The 17,517-nt window shown below is 41.7% G+C and overlaps 1 protein-coding gene across 1 annotated transcript in view; it reads left to right on the forward strand.

Annotated features, from left to right (window-relative positions):
* xrcc4 (X-ray repair complementing defective repair in Chinese hamster cells 4) overlaps positions 1-11,643 on the forward strand; it is a 442,595-nt gene extending 430,952 nt beyond the window's left edge. The window contains exon 8 of the mRNA XM_039759288.1: positions 11,562-11,643. Coding sequence (XP_039615222.1) covers position 11,562 — 1 coding nt within the window. The 3' untranslated portion in view covers positions 11,563-11,643. The remainder of the gene's footprint in view (positions 1-11,561) is intronic.
* Positions 11,644-17,517: the final 5,874 nt, after the last annotated feature.

Raw genomic sequence — 17,517 nt, forward strand, 5'->3', positions numbered from 1 at the left:
GACACCCCTGGGGCCTCATGCATAACGCTGTGCGTAGAATTCGCACTGTAATATGATGTAAGCACAAAAGCCGAAATGTGCTTACGCACAGAAAAATCTAGAAGCATAAATCTATGCGTTCACCAACTTCCACGTTCTTTTGATACATAAATCCCAGTCAGTGTGAAAAGTAACGCTCGTGCACAGACCTGCTGACCCACCCCAACTCCTCCCACAGTTATGCCTTTTTGAATATGCAAATCAATATAAATAGCCCTTCAGCACTGCATTTTGTGAAAAGACAATGGGAAAAGCACGGGGGAAAATAGAATTTCAGCGAATACCAAGTGGAGGCAAAGAAAAGCATACTATTTGTTGGTTTAAACAGTGGTATAAACAACAAAAGGAAGTCGATCGAGTGACACAGCGTCAAGTTCACAAAGTCGCACAGTGCCCGAAATAAAAAAGAAGTTGTCAGATATCAAAGTCGCAGTGAAAAGGCGAGTTGTAGCCTACCGTCTGAGTTTCATATGAAAGCTCATTAGGGTACAGAGAAAAAAAAAATAGGCACACAGTGGAAAAAAAGAACGAAATGTCAACTTTAATCTTGAAATTGCCACTTTAATCACATAGTTTATTTTGTCATTAAAGTAGAACATCATAAACTTCATCTTAAAATCGTTTAATTTACTAGTTTCTCAAATCCCATCATAACTGAAGTAGCACGTTAAATATTTGTTTTGTATTTGATCTTCTATGTGCTCTATGTGTGTGAATCACTACCTGCTTCTTAAACCGGCTTTCTCTTCCTCCTACAGTATACAGAATCCATTACATTCATGATACTACAGCTCTTCGAATAACTAAAATACTGAGATGTATACGTTATATCATTTTCATGATGATAGGAGTTAAAGCATGTTATTAAACTTGGGAACACGGTGGCGCAGTGATTGTGCGCGACCTTCGATGAAATAATTTATTGCAGCAGTACGTCTCTTTCAAATGTACTAAACTCCAATTCCTGTCCTTCCTTTTCTTTCTCTAAGTACCCAATTGCCACACAATCAGCTCTGTAATAGACGTTAAGCCATCTGTAAGCTTATAACGCCGATTCTTCAAAACTTTTAAGGAACATTGAAATATCTTCGTAGTACATTATTCTATCCTTCATGCCAGTCCCAGTGAAGCATACAGTGCGAGGCAGGAACAATCCATGAATGGAGCGCCAGATCCTTGCTAGCGTAGCGACATCGTGTCCTTTAATTATTAACAATATAGATTATTTAAATGAAGTTAAAGTTTTATCTGTATAATATAATAAACATATTTTGCTGTATTTCATCTTAAAAATGATAATGTCATCATATGTAAATACGCACTTTATAAAGTGGCTTAGGTTGTGCAATATTATAACTGTATCGCAAGTTTACAGTCAGGTAATTGTACTTAAGTACAAATAGTCCTACAAGGAGTAGTTAATGGACTGATAGAGTGCGTTTCTGAACCGCGAGGTCCATACAGGAAAGGTTTTGAAGCATTTGCCATGTGAGCAGCAGTTCAAATAGGAAGCATGGCTGAGGCAGCGTGTGCGTGATGCTGTATACTGATAATTCTCTTTCCGATCAGTTGCTCCGAGTGTTGCAGTGAGAGTAATATGGAAAAAGATGATCCGCTGTGGCAACCCCTAACAGAAGCTGAAAGAAGAAGAAGGTGCAGTGAGAGTAACAACACTAAAGCAGTTATGGTGTTTAGAATAGTTTGACCGTTCTGTTGACCATTATATTGTTACAGGTTAATTACAATCAGATGCCTTAAACTAATAAACAATATGCAGTTAATTTCAGTGTATTTATAAAGCCGCGTCAGGGATATGCAACTGAAAAAGAAAGATAAACCACACAGGAACAGTAGCATTGCTTTGACGCTGAGTGCAAAACCGAGTGGAGAACTTGCGTATGACAGGGTATGAGGTACCGTGGAAATGTGTGTAGCTTTGCGCCAAATTTAGGTTTTATACATCGCAATCTGAACACGGAAACGTTTATACGCAACATTTCTATGTGTATGCACCATTTACACATGAGGCCCCTGGTCTAGAAGGACTTTTTATATGTTACAATTTAATGACAGAGCAATCGTGCTGAAATAAGTGTCCCAAAGTGACATCTGTTGAGATCTACAATTTGATTCCTGGCTGTTGAACCATCTGTGCTGAATTTGCATCCTCTCCACAAGACCCTGTCAGCTTCCACCAATGACAACACTCTTCATATCAATGCTGAAATTACCTGCAAAATTCATTGGAACTTTCTGTTTGGCCTCCCGCTTTAGGGTCGTGATAGACCAGATACAAAAACATACACACACACACATGCACACACACACAAACAGGGTTAAGTTAACAACTCCTGTTAACGTAATCTGCAGGTCTTTAAGGACATGGGAAGAAAACCAAACTATCCCAAGGAAATCTCATGCAGGCATGAGGCAAACATGCAAACACCACAGTGCCAAAAACTTGGTGCAGGATTTGAACCCAGGATACTAGGTCTGTGATGTGGCAGCTCTACCCACTGTCCCATCATGCCGTCTATTTGTTTCATATGAAGTCAAAATGTGATGGATGCAGTCATAAGACTGGGCTCAAGTTTATAGTACAAGGAACATAAACAGTCCATTTATCTAGAACAGAGTTTCCCAACCTCGTTTCTAGGGGCACATTGTGGCTGCAGGTTTTTGTTCCAACCAGCTTCTGTTTTTAATTGGACTCCTGGGCTATCCATCCATCCATCCATTGTCCAACCTGCTGAATCCGAACATAGGGTCATGGGGGTCCGCTGGAGCCAATCCCAGCCAACACAGGAACCCAATCCCAGGGAGAGTGCCAACCCACCGCAGGACACACACAAACACACCCACACACCAAGCACACACTAGGGCCAATTTAGAATCGCCAATCCACCTAACCTGCATGTCTTTGGACTGTGGGAGGAAACCCACGCAGACACAGGGAGAACATGCAAACTCCCCACAGGGAGGACCCGGGAAGTGAACCCAGGTCTCCTAACTGCGAGGCAGCAGCGCTACCACTGCGCCACCATGCCACCCGACTCCTGGGCTAAGTGATGTTTATTTCCCAAATTCTGTTTTTGGGGAATAATCTAGAAATTAGAAAACTAAGTTTGGTAAAAATATATATACAGGTAGTCCCCAGGTTACGGACATCTGACATACGAACGGGCTACTGCTGCTCCGTCATCTTCAACCTGGGGACGCTGCAAGTGATGGCTGGACAGAGGCTGGATTTGGGCAATTTCGCTGCTCACGCAGTGTAGCGTCCTTCGGGCGGCACCCAACAGCATGCGGTTTCACTGCCCACCCACCACACACGGCTGCCCGTTCATTCTAGGTGGGCGGCTGGTAATGCTGCAAGCGGTGACCCGGTTGAGGCTGAATGGAGGCCATTGAGGATGAACAGGGCGTCGGGGGGTAGCATTGTTGTGTGCCTCGGATGACTGCATGTTGAATGGGGGCGGTGGTGTGGCAGACACTGCAGGCAGCATACTGTAGTGGAGGTGACTGTGAGATGGGCTGGTGATGAACCGCCCCTCGCTGCCCCCATTCATTCTCAATAGCATGCCTGCTTGTACTGTTACGCACATAGCAGGAAGTTGTCTCTTGTCAGTACAGGGTGGTCCAGATCTAATTATGCAGATCCAGATCATCTGGATGATTTTGATTTATGCGGGGACGATTCCAGTTCGACGCAAAGACGATTCTTCATGTCGTCAGTTCGCACACTTCTCAATGGTCCGTGGTTTTTTAGGTGATTTTCTATGTAATAAACTGAATAAGTTATAGCGTAATGAAAATTGCATGATTAGATCTGGACCACCCTATACATCAGACGTGTTGACGTCTGGTTCCTTCCTGCTGTGATAACGTGTACAGTGCTGTGCAGAAGAGCTCATCTTAACCTTTAGTCTTCACCCTTCAAGAATGTCTCTGAAACACAAATCTGATGCAAGTGCTGGTGATACAGTAAAGAAGAATAACTATCACCATTGAAAATAAAGTAGAAATAATAAAAAGGTCAGAGAGAGGTGAAACTCCATCATTCATTGGCAGAGCACTTGGTTACAGTTGGTCAACAATAGCATTTATTAAAATAATGTACCTGTTCCGACTTACATACAAATTTAACTCAAGTACAAACTTACAGTCCCTATCTCGTACGTAACCCGGGGACTGCCTGTGTATATATATATATATATATATATATATATATATATATATATATATATATATATATATATGGGATACCCCTCGCAAACAGTTTTAAACACTGCATATGGCAATTCACCTCCGCGAGAAACATGCCTCTATTAACAGTCAACGTGTGGGAGGGGGGTGTGTACAAAGGGTAGGGACGAAAACAGTGGGAGCGTATGGTTTGCAGCCCGAATGGGGTTCAACGGCTTACCCACGCCTAGACACGCTCAATCTCATGCATAATTATTTATTGAATGGTAAACACTTCTGGAAAGACACGGTTGTCTAAAACAGGTTAGTGTGAGAATACAACAGTAAGTGAATGAAAAGATGGAACTCTGGAGAGAGCAAAATACAACACAATAGTAAACCCGCGGCATAACAAACGCTGCATAATTATTTATTGATGGTTGAACACTTCTGGAAAGACACAGGGACACCCCTCGCAAACTGTTCTACACGCTGCATACAGCGATTCACATCTGTGACAAGCAAACTGTTTTATTCACTGCATACAGCGAATCACATCCGCAACATGATTTTTCCTAGATGGTCCTGTCGCGTCCACCCTCGCACTGGAAGCATACACACTGCCTGCTCATGTGCCCGGTCGCAAGCCGCGTCCAGCCTCGTTCTCGAAGCATACACACCGCCTGGTCATTGTCCGCTCGCAAGAGAACTTCACGGAGAGCCGCCCACCAGCTGCCTGTGTGTGTGCCTCTGTCTGTCTCTGGCGCGGCTTTCTCTTGCGCTGCCTCTGTGTGAACCAGTCAGGCACAGAGAAGGTCAGCTGCTGACAGAGCGTCTCGACTGTTGCAGGGCCTGCATTGGTGAAGCAGGTGATACGGTAATGAAGCAGAGGCACAGGGCTTATTGGTTTTTAAAGACTGATTCCTTCATTGTGCTTTAACCTCAGTTTTAAAGGATTGTTTTTAGGATCCCATGGGATACCCCTCGCAAACCGTTTCACACGCTGCATATGGCGATTCACCTCCGTGAGAAACATGCCTCTATGAACAGTCAACGTAGCTCGGAGGTACATGACATTAACCTGACCTGCACTGCATGTGGCCTCTACGACAGACGAACATAAATAACGGCATTCTTTCTGTGTCGTCGCGTCCGAGTTGGTGGGCGCGGCCCTTGCGAGTTGTCGTCGTATCCAATGGTCTTGGAGTTGGTGGGCATGGCTCCTTCCTGTGTGCGCCATAGGTGTCTCACTTGTTGGCGGCTTAGTGAATCCACGCCCCTTCCGGCGTGCCTTTCATGGTTGTCTTGCCTTAGTGAATTATATATATATATTACAATGTACCAAGCAGTTATATGGGAATAATGTTTTTTTTTTTTTTAACAATATTTTCATCTTGATTTTCATTCTACTTTTCTAGGTGTTCTAATTGTTTAATTAATCAATTATTTACTAATTAGTGGGTCTGATGATAAAGTAGTTGCAGCCTTTGATTATTCAGTGTTGTTTGCCAATGTGTCTGATCTGCTCATTTTTATTTGTCATTAATAAGATACAACGAAGGGGAAAAGCTGCACAGAGAAAGGGCAAAAAATAAGAAAATCAACAAAAGAGAGTTAAGTATTTAAATCTGTAGCAATAGCAGAAATATTTCTAAATGTCTTATAAATGTAAACATCATGCTGCTGTGCTTTTCTGAATGTAGAATAAAAGAAAAATAATACCAGCTAATAAAATGAGATCAGTGTTATCAGGTGTCACTGATTAGGAAGCTGGTTTGAACAAAAACCTGCTGCCAAAGTGTGCCCCCAGGACCGAGGTTGGGAAACACTGATCTAGAAGGACAATATTGTAAGTTAGTTGTTTGAGAGGAGAGTTGCTTTCATTTTTAGTTTAGTTTAATATTGAAGCTTTCAGATAAAGCCTGACATTCTTTTGAATTGCAAGAATTCTTAGACAATGAAGCTCAGGGTCACAAAAACTTTTTATATTAACTCTTAAAGGCACAGTGGGTCACAAATAAAAGTACATTTCAAGTTGATGTCTTTGACACTAGGGGACCAATAACCTAAAAGATTCAAAAATAAGTCCAACTTGTGTGTTTTCTTTAAATAAGTGCCTGTTCTGGAAGATCAGCCATCTCTGCCTATTCATTCTTTCATTAGACAAATCAATTCCAAAGTTCAGCTGCAGGTTTTTTGCATATATAGCAATGGTTACCAAAAGGTAGAGAGAGACTTATAATTGGAAGGAAACTTTGAATCCTTTTTCACCCCAAACACAAACTAGCCATGCCACAGCTGACACACATTCCAGTTAGAGTACTCATGGGTAGGTAGTACATCACAGTAGTACACCACATTAATCAAGCAGTTAATGAAGAGAAGGCCATTAATCCTGGGTACAAATCTGGGCCTGGCTACTATCTGTGTGCATTCTGTAAATTCTCCCCCTGTCAAGTTTTCTTCTTAAATCCTAAATATGTACAGGTTGGGTGAACTAGTAGCTCTAAACTGGCCTGTTGCAAGTGATGATGTCTTTTAATTGACTTGACCTTCAACAGGCATTGAATGCTGCTTTGCCTGTGACACTAGGGCACAAGTAAACTTTGACCCAAATGAGACTGTGAATTGGAATATAGAGGCTTAGAAAATTAATGAATTCATAAATTAATGTATTTTTCCAAACACAGGTAAGATAATATTAAATAAAAGCAGTGGCACAAAATTAAAACTAGTTAAAGCCATACTAATATATATATAATATATATATTATATATATAATATAATATATATATATATATATATATATATACAGTGGTGTGAAAACCATTTGCCCCTTCCTGATTTCTTATTCTTTTGCATGTTTGTCACACAAAATGTTTTGATCATCAAACACATTTAACCATTAGTCAAATATAACACAAGTAAACACAAAATGCAGTTTTTAAATGATGGTTTTATTATTTAGGGAGAAAAAATCCAAACCTACATGGCCCTGTGTGAAAAAGTAATTGCCCCTTGTTAAAAATAACCTAACTGTGGTGCATCACACCTGAGTTCAATTTCCGTAGCCACCCCAGGCCTGATTACTGCCACACCTGTTTCAATCAAGAAATCACTTAAATAGGAGCTGCCTGACACAGAGAAGTAGACCAAAAGCACCTCAAAAGCTAGACATCATGCCAAGATCCAAAGAAATTTAGGAACAAATGAGAACAGAAGTAATTGAGATCTATCAGTCTGGTAAAGGTTATAAAGCCATTTCTAAAGCTTTGGGACTCCAGCGAACCACAGTGAGAGCCATTATCCACAAATGGCAAAAACATGGAACAGTGGTGAACCTTCCCAGTAGTGGCTGGCCATCCAAAATTACCCCAAGAGCGCAGAGACGACTCATCCGAGAGGTCACAAAAGACCCCAGGACAACGTCTAAAGAACTGCAGGCCTCACTTGCCTCAATTAAGGTCAGTGTTCACGACTCCACCATAAGAAAGAGACTGGGCAAAAACGGCCTGCATGGCAGATTTCCAAGACGCAAACCACTGTTAAGCAAAAATAACATTAGGGCTCGTCTCAATTTTGCTAAGAAACATCTCAATGATTGCCAAGACTTTTGGGAAAATACCTTGTGGACTGATGAGACAAAAGTTGAACTTTTTGGAAGGCAAATGTCCCGTTACATCTGGCGTAAAAGGAACTCAGCATTTCAGAAAAAGAACATCATACCAACAGTAAAATATGGTGGTGGTAGTGTGATGGTCTGGGGTTGTTTTGCTGCTTCAGGACCTGGAAGGCTTGCTGTGATAGATGGAACCATGAATTCTACTGTCTACCAAAAAATCCTGAAGGAGAATGTCCGGCCATCTGTTCGTCAACTCAAGCTGAAGCGATCTTGCGTGCTGCAACAGGACAATGACCCAAAACACACCAGCAAATCCACCTCTGAATGGCTGAAGAAAAACAAAATGAAGACTTTGGAGTGGCCTAGTCAAAGTCCTGACCTGAATCCAATTGAGATGCTATGGCATGACCTTAAAAAGGCGGTTCATGCTAGAAAACCCTCAAATAAAGCTGAATTACAACAATTCTGTAAAGATGAGTGGGCCAAAATTCCTCCAGAGTGCTGTAAAAGACTCATTGCAAGTTATCGCAAACGCTTGATTGCAGTTATTGCTGCTAAGGGTGGCCCAACCAGTTATTAGGTTCAGGGGCAATTACTTTTTCACACAGGGCCATGTAGATTTGGATTTTTTCTCCCTAAATAATAAAAACCATCATTTAAAAACTGCATTTTGTGTTTACTTGTGTTATATTTGACTAATGGTTAAATGTGTTTGATGATTAGAAACATTTTGTGTGACAAACATGCAAAAGAATAAGAAATCAGGAAGGGGGCAAATAGTTTTTCACACCACTGTATATATATATCCATCCATCCATTTCCCAACCCACTGAATCCGAACACAGGGTCACGGAGGTTCGCTGGAGCCAATCCCAGCCAACACAGGGCACAAGGCAGGAACCAATCCTGGGCAGGGTGCCAACCCACCTCAGGACACACACAAACACACTCACGCACCAAGCACACACTAGGGCCAATTTAGAATCGCCAATCCACCTAACCGGTATGTCTTTGGACTGTGAGGAAACCGGAGCGCCCGGAGGAAACCCACGCAGACACGGGGAGAACATGCATACTCCGCGCAGGGAAGACCCGGGAAGCGAACCCAGGTCCCCTAACTGCGAGGCAGTAGCGCTACCTCTGCGCCACCGTGCCACCGTGCCGTATATATATATATATATATAGAGAGACTCTATTAATGTGCATGTCACAGAGAATACTGTGATGTTGATGTAGTTGTTGGTGCTGCTACCTCATAGCTGTAGAGTCCCTGGTTCAATGTCCACACTGACCACTGTCTGCTGTAGCTTCCTCATTCTCACTGGATTTGCCTATGTTTTCTTCCAAGTTCTTTGGTTCACAGCTTTAAGATACTTATGTCAGATTAACTGGAGACCCTGCTAGTGTAATCTGAAATGGGCTAGTGTTTCATCAAGAGGTGCATTCTGCCCTGTGCGTAGTGCTACCAGTATTGGCTGCTTCCAAAATGAGTAAAAAGTGGATAGAAGGTTGATTTAAAAGTCTGATACTCAATGAGACCAGAAATAGAGAATTGACTGTTATTGGAATAGTTAATCATTTTGTACGAATTTCTTATGTAGTGAACCTCACTTTTTTACTTCACTTGTGTATTAAACAACTGTGTTTCTGATACAGATATAAGCAACACTAGAGCATCACAAAGAACAATCCCATTTCTTTTTTTCTTTACTCTGTACACCATTGACTGTAAATATAACACCAGATCATGTCACTTGCAGAAATTCTCAGATAATTCTGCACTTAGGAGTTAGACAGAGAAGTTTGTTTCATGGTGGAAAGAGAATTGTCTGTATATTAACATCGGCAAAGCCAAGGAACTGGATATTGACTTTCGTTGCACCAAACTACATCTATGGACATAGAGGTGGTCCACTCTTACAACTACTTGTGGTTCCACATTAATGACCAGTTGGACTGGTCTCAGAACACAGAGGAATTACATAAGAAAGGGTAAAAACAGGCTCTTTTGTCCACAGGGGACTGTGTTCCTTTAATCTGGGAAATTACATCCTTCACATCTTTTACAACTCTGTGATGGCCAGTGTGATTTTCTGTGCAGTAGTGTGCTAGGCTGGTAACATCACTTCAAGAGAGGCCCACTGAATCAAGAAGCTAACTAAAAGAGAAAGCTTGGTTACAGGATGCACTCTGGATGCCCTGGAGGACATAACTAAGGAGGAAAGAATTAAAACAAAACTGAGAGCTGTGATGAACAATGCAGCACATCCTCTCTCCGACACATTGTCGCTGAGTACTTCCAACCAACAAATTATTCAAGAGAAGTGTTTCATTTTATACCTTTATACCAACAGCAATACACCTGCATGATTCTTTTAAGCTGAGCTAGAAAGTATGCTGAAGAGAGCCATGGGCTACCAAAAATGACAGAAGACAACACACAGAACCATCAGGTCTCAGTTTGCTCAGTCTGCTGCTCAGAAACATGGCTGAAGAGAGATTTTGTTAAGTAAAATGCTTTTTCAGGACAGTACAGAGGTTGTAATGGGTCTGGACTCTAACCCTTCACATAGTATTTGACACTAACTCCACCCAAATAGCTGTGCCACTAATGGCAACATTAGCTACATGGCAGGCATATTGCATTGAAAGCAATTAAAAGACTTACCCCTGCAGGGTTTTGTAGTCTTTCATATGGTAGTCTTGTATCAAATTAGCCTACTGTGCAGAAGACACACCCAGAAGTCTGATTTAGTACTTGTGCCAATGGAGCTCTCTTGTGGCTCAGTTGACTAAGAGGTTACTTTCCATAATTCAATACAAGGTGTGGACCTGAACCTGCATTCTGGAAGCCTAATGGTGACACATTGTGAAGGGAGTGCTCCTCAGGCAAAGTTACACTGTGACCTAGATTCAACAAGGGCAGGTGACCAAGGGTAAAATTATGTAAAGGGATTGTGGTTTGTACCTGCTATAAAGAAATATATAAAGAAACATTCTAGTCAAAAACTTGAATGGGTACTTGAGCAGATGGAGTTCTCCTTTGGTTCAACTGATTAAGATGTCTCCTTTCCAGACTCCGCACCAGGTGGGGACCAGAGTTTGTGTCGTAGGAGCCAAGTGGAGACGCACTGTTACAAAAACTCCACCTGAGTGAAAAGAATCCAACTATGTTTTGCCTGTCTTTGCATTTTGCGATTTTTCCAATGATTTTTTGTTTGTTTTTATATTATGTGGATTTAGTAAATGATTGGATGGATTTAGATTCATGCTATAGTGTCATCCTAAAGTACAACTTATACTGCTTGGTTTTAGAACCAGAAAAAGCTCCGGGGATGCCGAAATATGTTGTGTAGAAGCAGTGTTACATGTACTCGCAACTGCTCACTACATCTCAGTACACTATGGTGGCACACTATCAATTTTAAAAGGCCAAATTGGAAGTGTGTACTGCAGGATTTGCACAAAAAATAACAATCTTCTGTGTTTAACAAAAAATAGATTTATATTGTAAGCTGGAGGGCTGATCGCACCCTCAGAGGACACATATGCCCCTGGGAAAACCCCTGAAACAGCTGACAGTCTACCTTCACATTGCTCCTTACCCTTCTTACTTGCACTGTAACGCGTGATTAACCTCTCACGTGGTACTCCGCTTACTTAAAAGCCTTGTACAGCACCTGTCATCATTTTGCTTTCTCTCTCTCTCTCTCAGACATTTCCTGCTTCTGACGCGTACTCCTTTAAAGAAGAAGATACGTATGCATACCTTTAATTGAGAGACGGAACTGTCATCACTGTCAAAGAGCAAGTTTTAAAATCTTTAAAAGAGATAAATGTTTGTTTGCAGTGTTTGAATAAAACTCTTCCTGTTTCTACGACCTCCTGTGTCTCTGTGCAAATCTGTGACCCAAGCGTGACAATATGTTCAGAGATTATCGCAGCACCCACTTTTAACAGTGTAGCAGAAAGAAAATCCCACATAGGTTTTAGGTTTGTGTTATTTTTGGTTTCCTTTTTTAAACTCTGCCTCTCCATTTTGAAAAATCCACTAGGGCCTGATGCATTTCCTTCTCAATCATCACTACAATTTACTGTACTGTAGAAAGGCTGCTCGTGTCCTTGATTCATTAATCAACTGCTGAATGATACTGAAGAAAGAACATTTGTTTTCCCTGAAATTAGTTGAAAAATTCAGTTTACAAAAATGTTTACAACATATATCAGGAAAATAACATAAACGGGCATAAGTAAACTTTCAGGGCAGTGGTGGTCTTTGTTACTTCTGAATTTTAGTGGTACATTTCTATTTTTTGAAGTTTTACTTGAACCATACATACAATAATAAAAATGAAAGAAAATAAACAGGTACTTTACTAAAATCCTTCAGTGATTATTAGGCTTTAATGATTAATTCAATAAGACGGCAGTCTAAGTCACAGGGAGGCATATAGTAATATCATCCCTGTTTTTTTTTTTTCTGCGACAGTCGGCTGATTGTTATATTCATTTTCTTCACACACTTAATATGAAATGTGATTTTTGTCAAATTCTGTGTCTGGCGCATGTAATGTAAAGGCCTTTGTGGCAGCCATCTGCACTTAAACTATTTTGAAGGATGGCAACAAATTAAAAAAGGCCATCTTTATTGAAAAACAGTACTTTAGGGAGGGGGAGAATGCAGCCAGACACAGCCCATGTACTTTGCCTGTGGTATGGGAATGGCGTAGAGGGTTTTATTTACCCACTCCAAAGTAGTACAAATGTCTTCCCTTTTCACATCTCAAATTTTTCTCCACAGCGCTTTCTCTTCCTCTTTTCTGGCTTCTCTTTTTCCCACTAGTTGAGCTTTAGCCCCAGCTGACCTCCTAACTCCAGATTCTGTCCGCCTCTGAGCTATGAGGCAGCTTGCGCACCCGTGCCAACATCACAGACTGCCCTGCCCTAAGTTTATGTGCCTTACACTAAAGCCCGAATAAACTCTTTAGTAAACCCTGAAGGAGCTCCACACTTGTGTAACTTCTCAACTTCTCATTGTGACATCCCTTCGGCATCTTGTCGTTCATGAACTGAGGATAAACTAGGATGGTAGAGAAAGACACAGACACAGATTTAGTAAAAAAAAAAAAAAAAAACAAAACCTCTTTACTAAAACTGGTGAAAAAATCAGTCTTCTGTCAAGCTGTAAATGATCTAGTGCAATGCAGTGACACTTTGGAAATCAAATAAAGAAATGAATACAGAATTAAAAAATCCTCCAGATTCTTTTCTCCCTTTCTTCATGAAAGTAATAATTCAGATACTTTTGCTCTTTTCTAAACCCAGGCTCTGTGACACCATCTACCACATTCAGTCATTAGAACGGGCCACATGATCCCAGTTTTCCAGTGCAAAGTTCATGCAGTACACACTCTAGTGACTTGCAGCCTCATCCCTGCTCTTCCTGGCATCACTGTCTTTACAAAGAAAAGATCAAACACCCATGATATATCCAGGTTTATTTGCCCTCTTGTGCTTTAGGGTTAACACTGCAAAGCCAGGTTGGAAGTCTCTCTGTCTCTCATGACATAAAGTCTACAAGGCATACCCTAGTTCTCTTGGCATCTAATTATGTAGACTACCTTGGAGGCCCTCTGCAGGTCTTAGGGCTATGATGCACTACCTTAGTTGGACACATACCTATGGATACCTCTTGCCAACTAGGCACCCCTTCACAGTATAATAAGCACTTCATTAAGGGCCAGTAGCTTTTTAAAAGTCATTTAATGTTTCCCACCATTCTGCCTGGCCATCTTCCACTTTTCAGTTCTTACTAAGGCCGGTGCACACACAAGCTCAAAATGAGACACTTGTGTATTATGGGTCAAACTTAATAATGTCTATTGATCCCACAGCCAACAGCAAATCAGTATATGTGCACTCATTCTCTTGAAGACTTTGTAAATTTCAGTGAAGGAAGGGTGGTATATTATTGCTGAGTTTACATTTTCAGGAATTCTTAAATAGGTGTGGAGAGAAGTTGTTAAAATACTGTAATAAATAAGTGTTTTAAAACACGTTAATTTTTGCGTGACAAGGATCTGATAATAAAGCTCAAATATCCAATGCATACCAAAGAGAACCATATATAAAAGCAAATGAAATGTCTGCTTTTATTGTACCCTGGGCGTGAAAAGATATAATCCGATTCAAAGAGCCTTGGTGATCTGATTCAGCCAGCAGACCCCATTGATTTCAAATAAATAACAGTGAGATTAATGGTAATAATTACTGCTTCTTTACTGCTTTCATAAATTTAAATCATTCTCCTGCAGAGCAAAACATTTGAAATATGCCCTGACCCCACTTATACATATAAAGTGAAAAAAAATCAACAAAAATACTGGAAGCTGCAGTTTGCAAGACAAATATGTTAAACAATGTTGAAGAATTTCTTCCATAGCCAGCTAAATGTGAGCTCTTGAATAAAAGAAAGTGTGCAGACTGATAAAGAAAGTTCAAACAGGTAATGGGTATTTCAACAAAGACCACTCTTAAATGAGTGAAATGTTATGAGACATGCAAGTGTCCTGAGATTGTTAAAAAGGACAGGAGTTGATAAAGGCAGACATAATTGTAGTCTGTGGAATAGTGGGTCCGCAGTTTAGCAATGCGTGGCTAATTTTAAATAAATAATCATTTACGGGGCCTCCATTCAGGGAGGGTGTGCACAGGCACATTTCACTACGTGGTGTGATGGAAATCTGGACATCAGCAAGCCCCAAACCCCAACACAAAGAGTCTCTGGATCAAGTAAAGGATGGTTTATTCACCAATTCCTTCTTTAGTAACAAAAGCACGTTATTTCTTCCCACGATACCTCTCCTCACAGTATCTCTAACCACCACACTGACTTACTCCAGTAGAGTGTTGATGTCTGTCTCACAACTCCAACTCACCTGGATAAGGGAGTGTGGTCCCTTTTATTAAGGACCTGGGGGTATTTCCAGTGCCAGGGTGATTGCCCGATGGAAGTAATTCCGGGTCACACAGAAGTCCCATAAATTGGGGAGTGCATCTCCCATACAGCACCCCCTTGCGATACCCATTGTCCGCAGCAAAGCTGTATTGGCAGACTACATCTCCCAGCATTCCCTGCTGGTTCCCGAATGGGCGCCTTCATTGAGGGCTGCTGCCATCTATTGTCTGGGGAGAATAGCAAATCCCCTATGGCCTCTTCTGTTTCCAGTGGGCTGTCCTTCCATTTATTCTGGCCATCCCTTTCAGGTCTGGTTCGTCTCTTTTCCCTGGCCGGGATCCCTTCCTGCCTTTCAGGAGCCTCCCATCCGGGTAAGGAACCATCCCCTGTTCTTCCTGCAATGGTGGTCCAGCCCATGTTGTATCTTAGTGGCTAATTGGGGTACTTGGCCGATTCTGTGGCAAGCACGTGCAGAAAGGGGTGGAGCGATTGGACACCTCAGTTGAGCCTCGGAGGTAGTGGCTTGTCACACCTGCACCCAATTAGTGAAACAGTATAAAGAGGAGCCTGCACAGGACAGATGGGAGGAAAAGGAAATGACTTTGGCAGAAAGAAAAAACAAAGAGACTGGAAAGGTTGGAATCAACCAGTAAAGAGGAAGAGAGGCAAGCAGTCAGAGGCCCCCTTCAGGAACAACCATTCAACATTCTTGGGGCAGATCTGTTCCCCACTGAATAGTTATGGGGTAGTTGGAAATGGTCGAAAGTCTCCCTAGGAATCCGGCAGGTGCAAGTTTTTGTGTGAGGAAGACAGAACAAGACAGCTTTGGGGAGTCACAGCAGACACGCCGATGGAGACAGACGTCTCTGCCGGATACAAGCCCTGGAAGGGCGAGTTGGCGAGACAAGAAAGAGAGAAGTGCTGGGCTGAAGGAGAGAAAGAGTAGAAAAGAAGGACAAAGAGGGAACAGAAGTTAAAGTGAAAGAAGAAGAAGTATGAAAGGGAGACAGGAATGCAAGAGCCCATGCTGAAAGTGAGAGAGGCTTGTGGTTAGGAATGAGCCTTAGAGCTGCAGATGCCAGAGGTTGCAGAAGGGCTACTCCTACTGAATGTCTTCCTGTGAGTATTAGCAACCCAAATTGCAATGTCTCCCTCAGACAACAAGAGACTGGCAGCAGGGGCATGTGGAGGCTCAGATTGGGAGCATTTGATGGGAGCCATGGCATAACAGAGACACATTGGGCAGCCCTTTTGGGTTTTGTGGATTCTGCCAGGGAGAGCTACAGGGAATGTTTGTCCATACTTTGAGAAGCTTTCACTAGAAACAAAAGAGCTTCCTCAGTGCAGCATTGTGGCACCAGAAGTACACCCAGTTCAGTCATTAAAGGAGCCTCCTCATTTCATTCCAGGAGTTGCATTCAGAAGGAGAACAACATTTGCTAGAGGAGGCATAGGAAAAAAAGTAGTGATTTGTGACTTATGAACCAGTGATTTGGCTTTGTGTAGTTGTGTCGAGGGTTTTGGGTCCTGAGCTGCACCATAGTGGCCACAACTTGATTGTTCATAAGCTACTTTTCTCAGTTATGTTACCAGAGTCCAGGTTCACACTAGCAGGATGAGATGTGTCTATCAAAGGCTCATAAACTTAGCCCTATATGGTCTCATACTGATTTAAGTAAATAAACTACCCATTTTATCTTTATATATAATATGCTACTGTGGCTGTTCATTTGTCTGTCCACGATTTTAAATCACCTGCAGCCTGCAAACCGTTTGACCTATTGACATGAAATTTGGTGCACATATACTACATGACACCTACTATCTGCTTTCGGGGTGATGGTTTTCCTCCAAGGTTGTTCCTCTTTTTATTTTTATTTTATTTTATTGTAGAATCAACTCTCGGCAGCGGCCAGCAGGGTGGCCGTGCAGCGTATGCGTACAGGCGCCGTTTTTATCCCTACCACCTTCGCCGTCACTTCCTCTATCTCTTCATATCTTAAATCATTCTTGAGGCAGATTGAAGACTTAAGTGCCAGCTTAAGTGAAAACTTAAAGAAAACATACTAAGTAATTGCAACAGAAACACTGACTGAAATCAGTTTTAATGCAAAAAGATACTGACAAAAGAAGAGAAGAAGTGGGCCGCTAGGGTGGAGAAAAGAAGAGCTGCTTAGGAAGCAGCAAGCGCATCAACCTCTGAGCAAAGGAATGCTAAACGTACAGAGAAAGAACATGAAAATTATGAATGCTCAAGTCAAGTGTATTCACTGCACGTTATTGTGCGGTGTGCCATTACTGGTATAGTATATTTCCATAGTGCATTCTATCCCAAGGTGCTTTAGAAGGGTTACAACTGGAAAACATCTAGGTTATGTGATTTACTGAGAGGTGTATTGTGTGACAGAGGCTTGAACAACAATGATAGCCTTATGTCTGCAGTATGGAGTCTGGCATGAAGTTGGAGTTTCTGATTCGCATATTTTGATGAGAACGGGCTATTCAGCCCAGCATAGTTTGTCAATTCCTGTTCACTTAACTTTTCCAAATTCTGCATCAACCATTCGACTATAGAAGGTCCAAAATCTGCTACTATCTTCCACCCAACTTTGTTACCTTTTTTCTGCATATTTGTGGTTCTCTGAGTGAAGAAAAACCTTTGTGTGGAATTTACCATTAACCACCTTCCTGAATGTGACTGTGTTCTTGCTGA

The sequence above is a fragment of the Polypterus senegalus genome, chromosome 7 (genome assembly GCF_016835505.1).
Source record: "Polypterus senegalus isolate Bchr_013 chromosome 7, ASM1683550v1, whole genome shotgun sequence".
NCBI lineage: Eukaryota > Metazoa > Chordata > Cladistia > Polypteriformes > Polypteridae > Polypterus > Polypterus senegalus.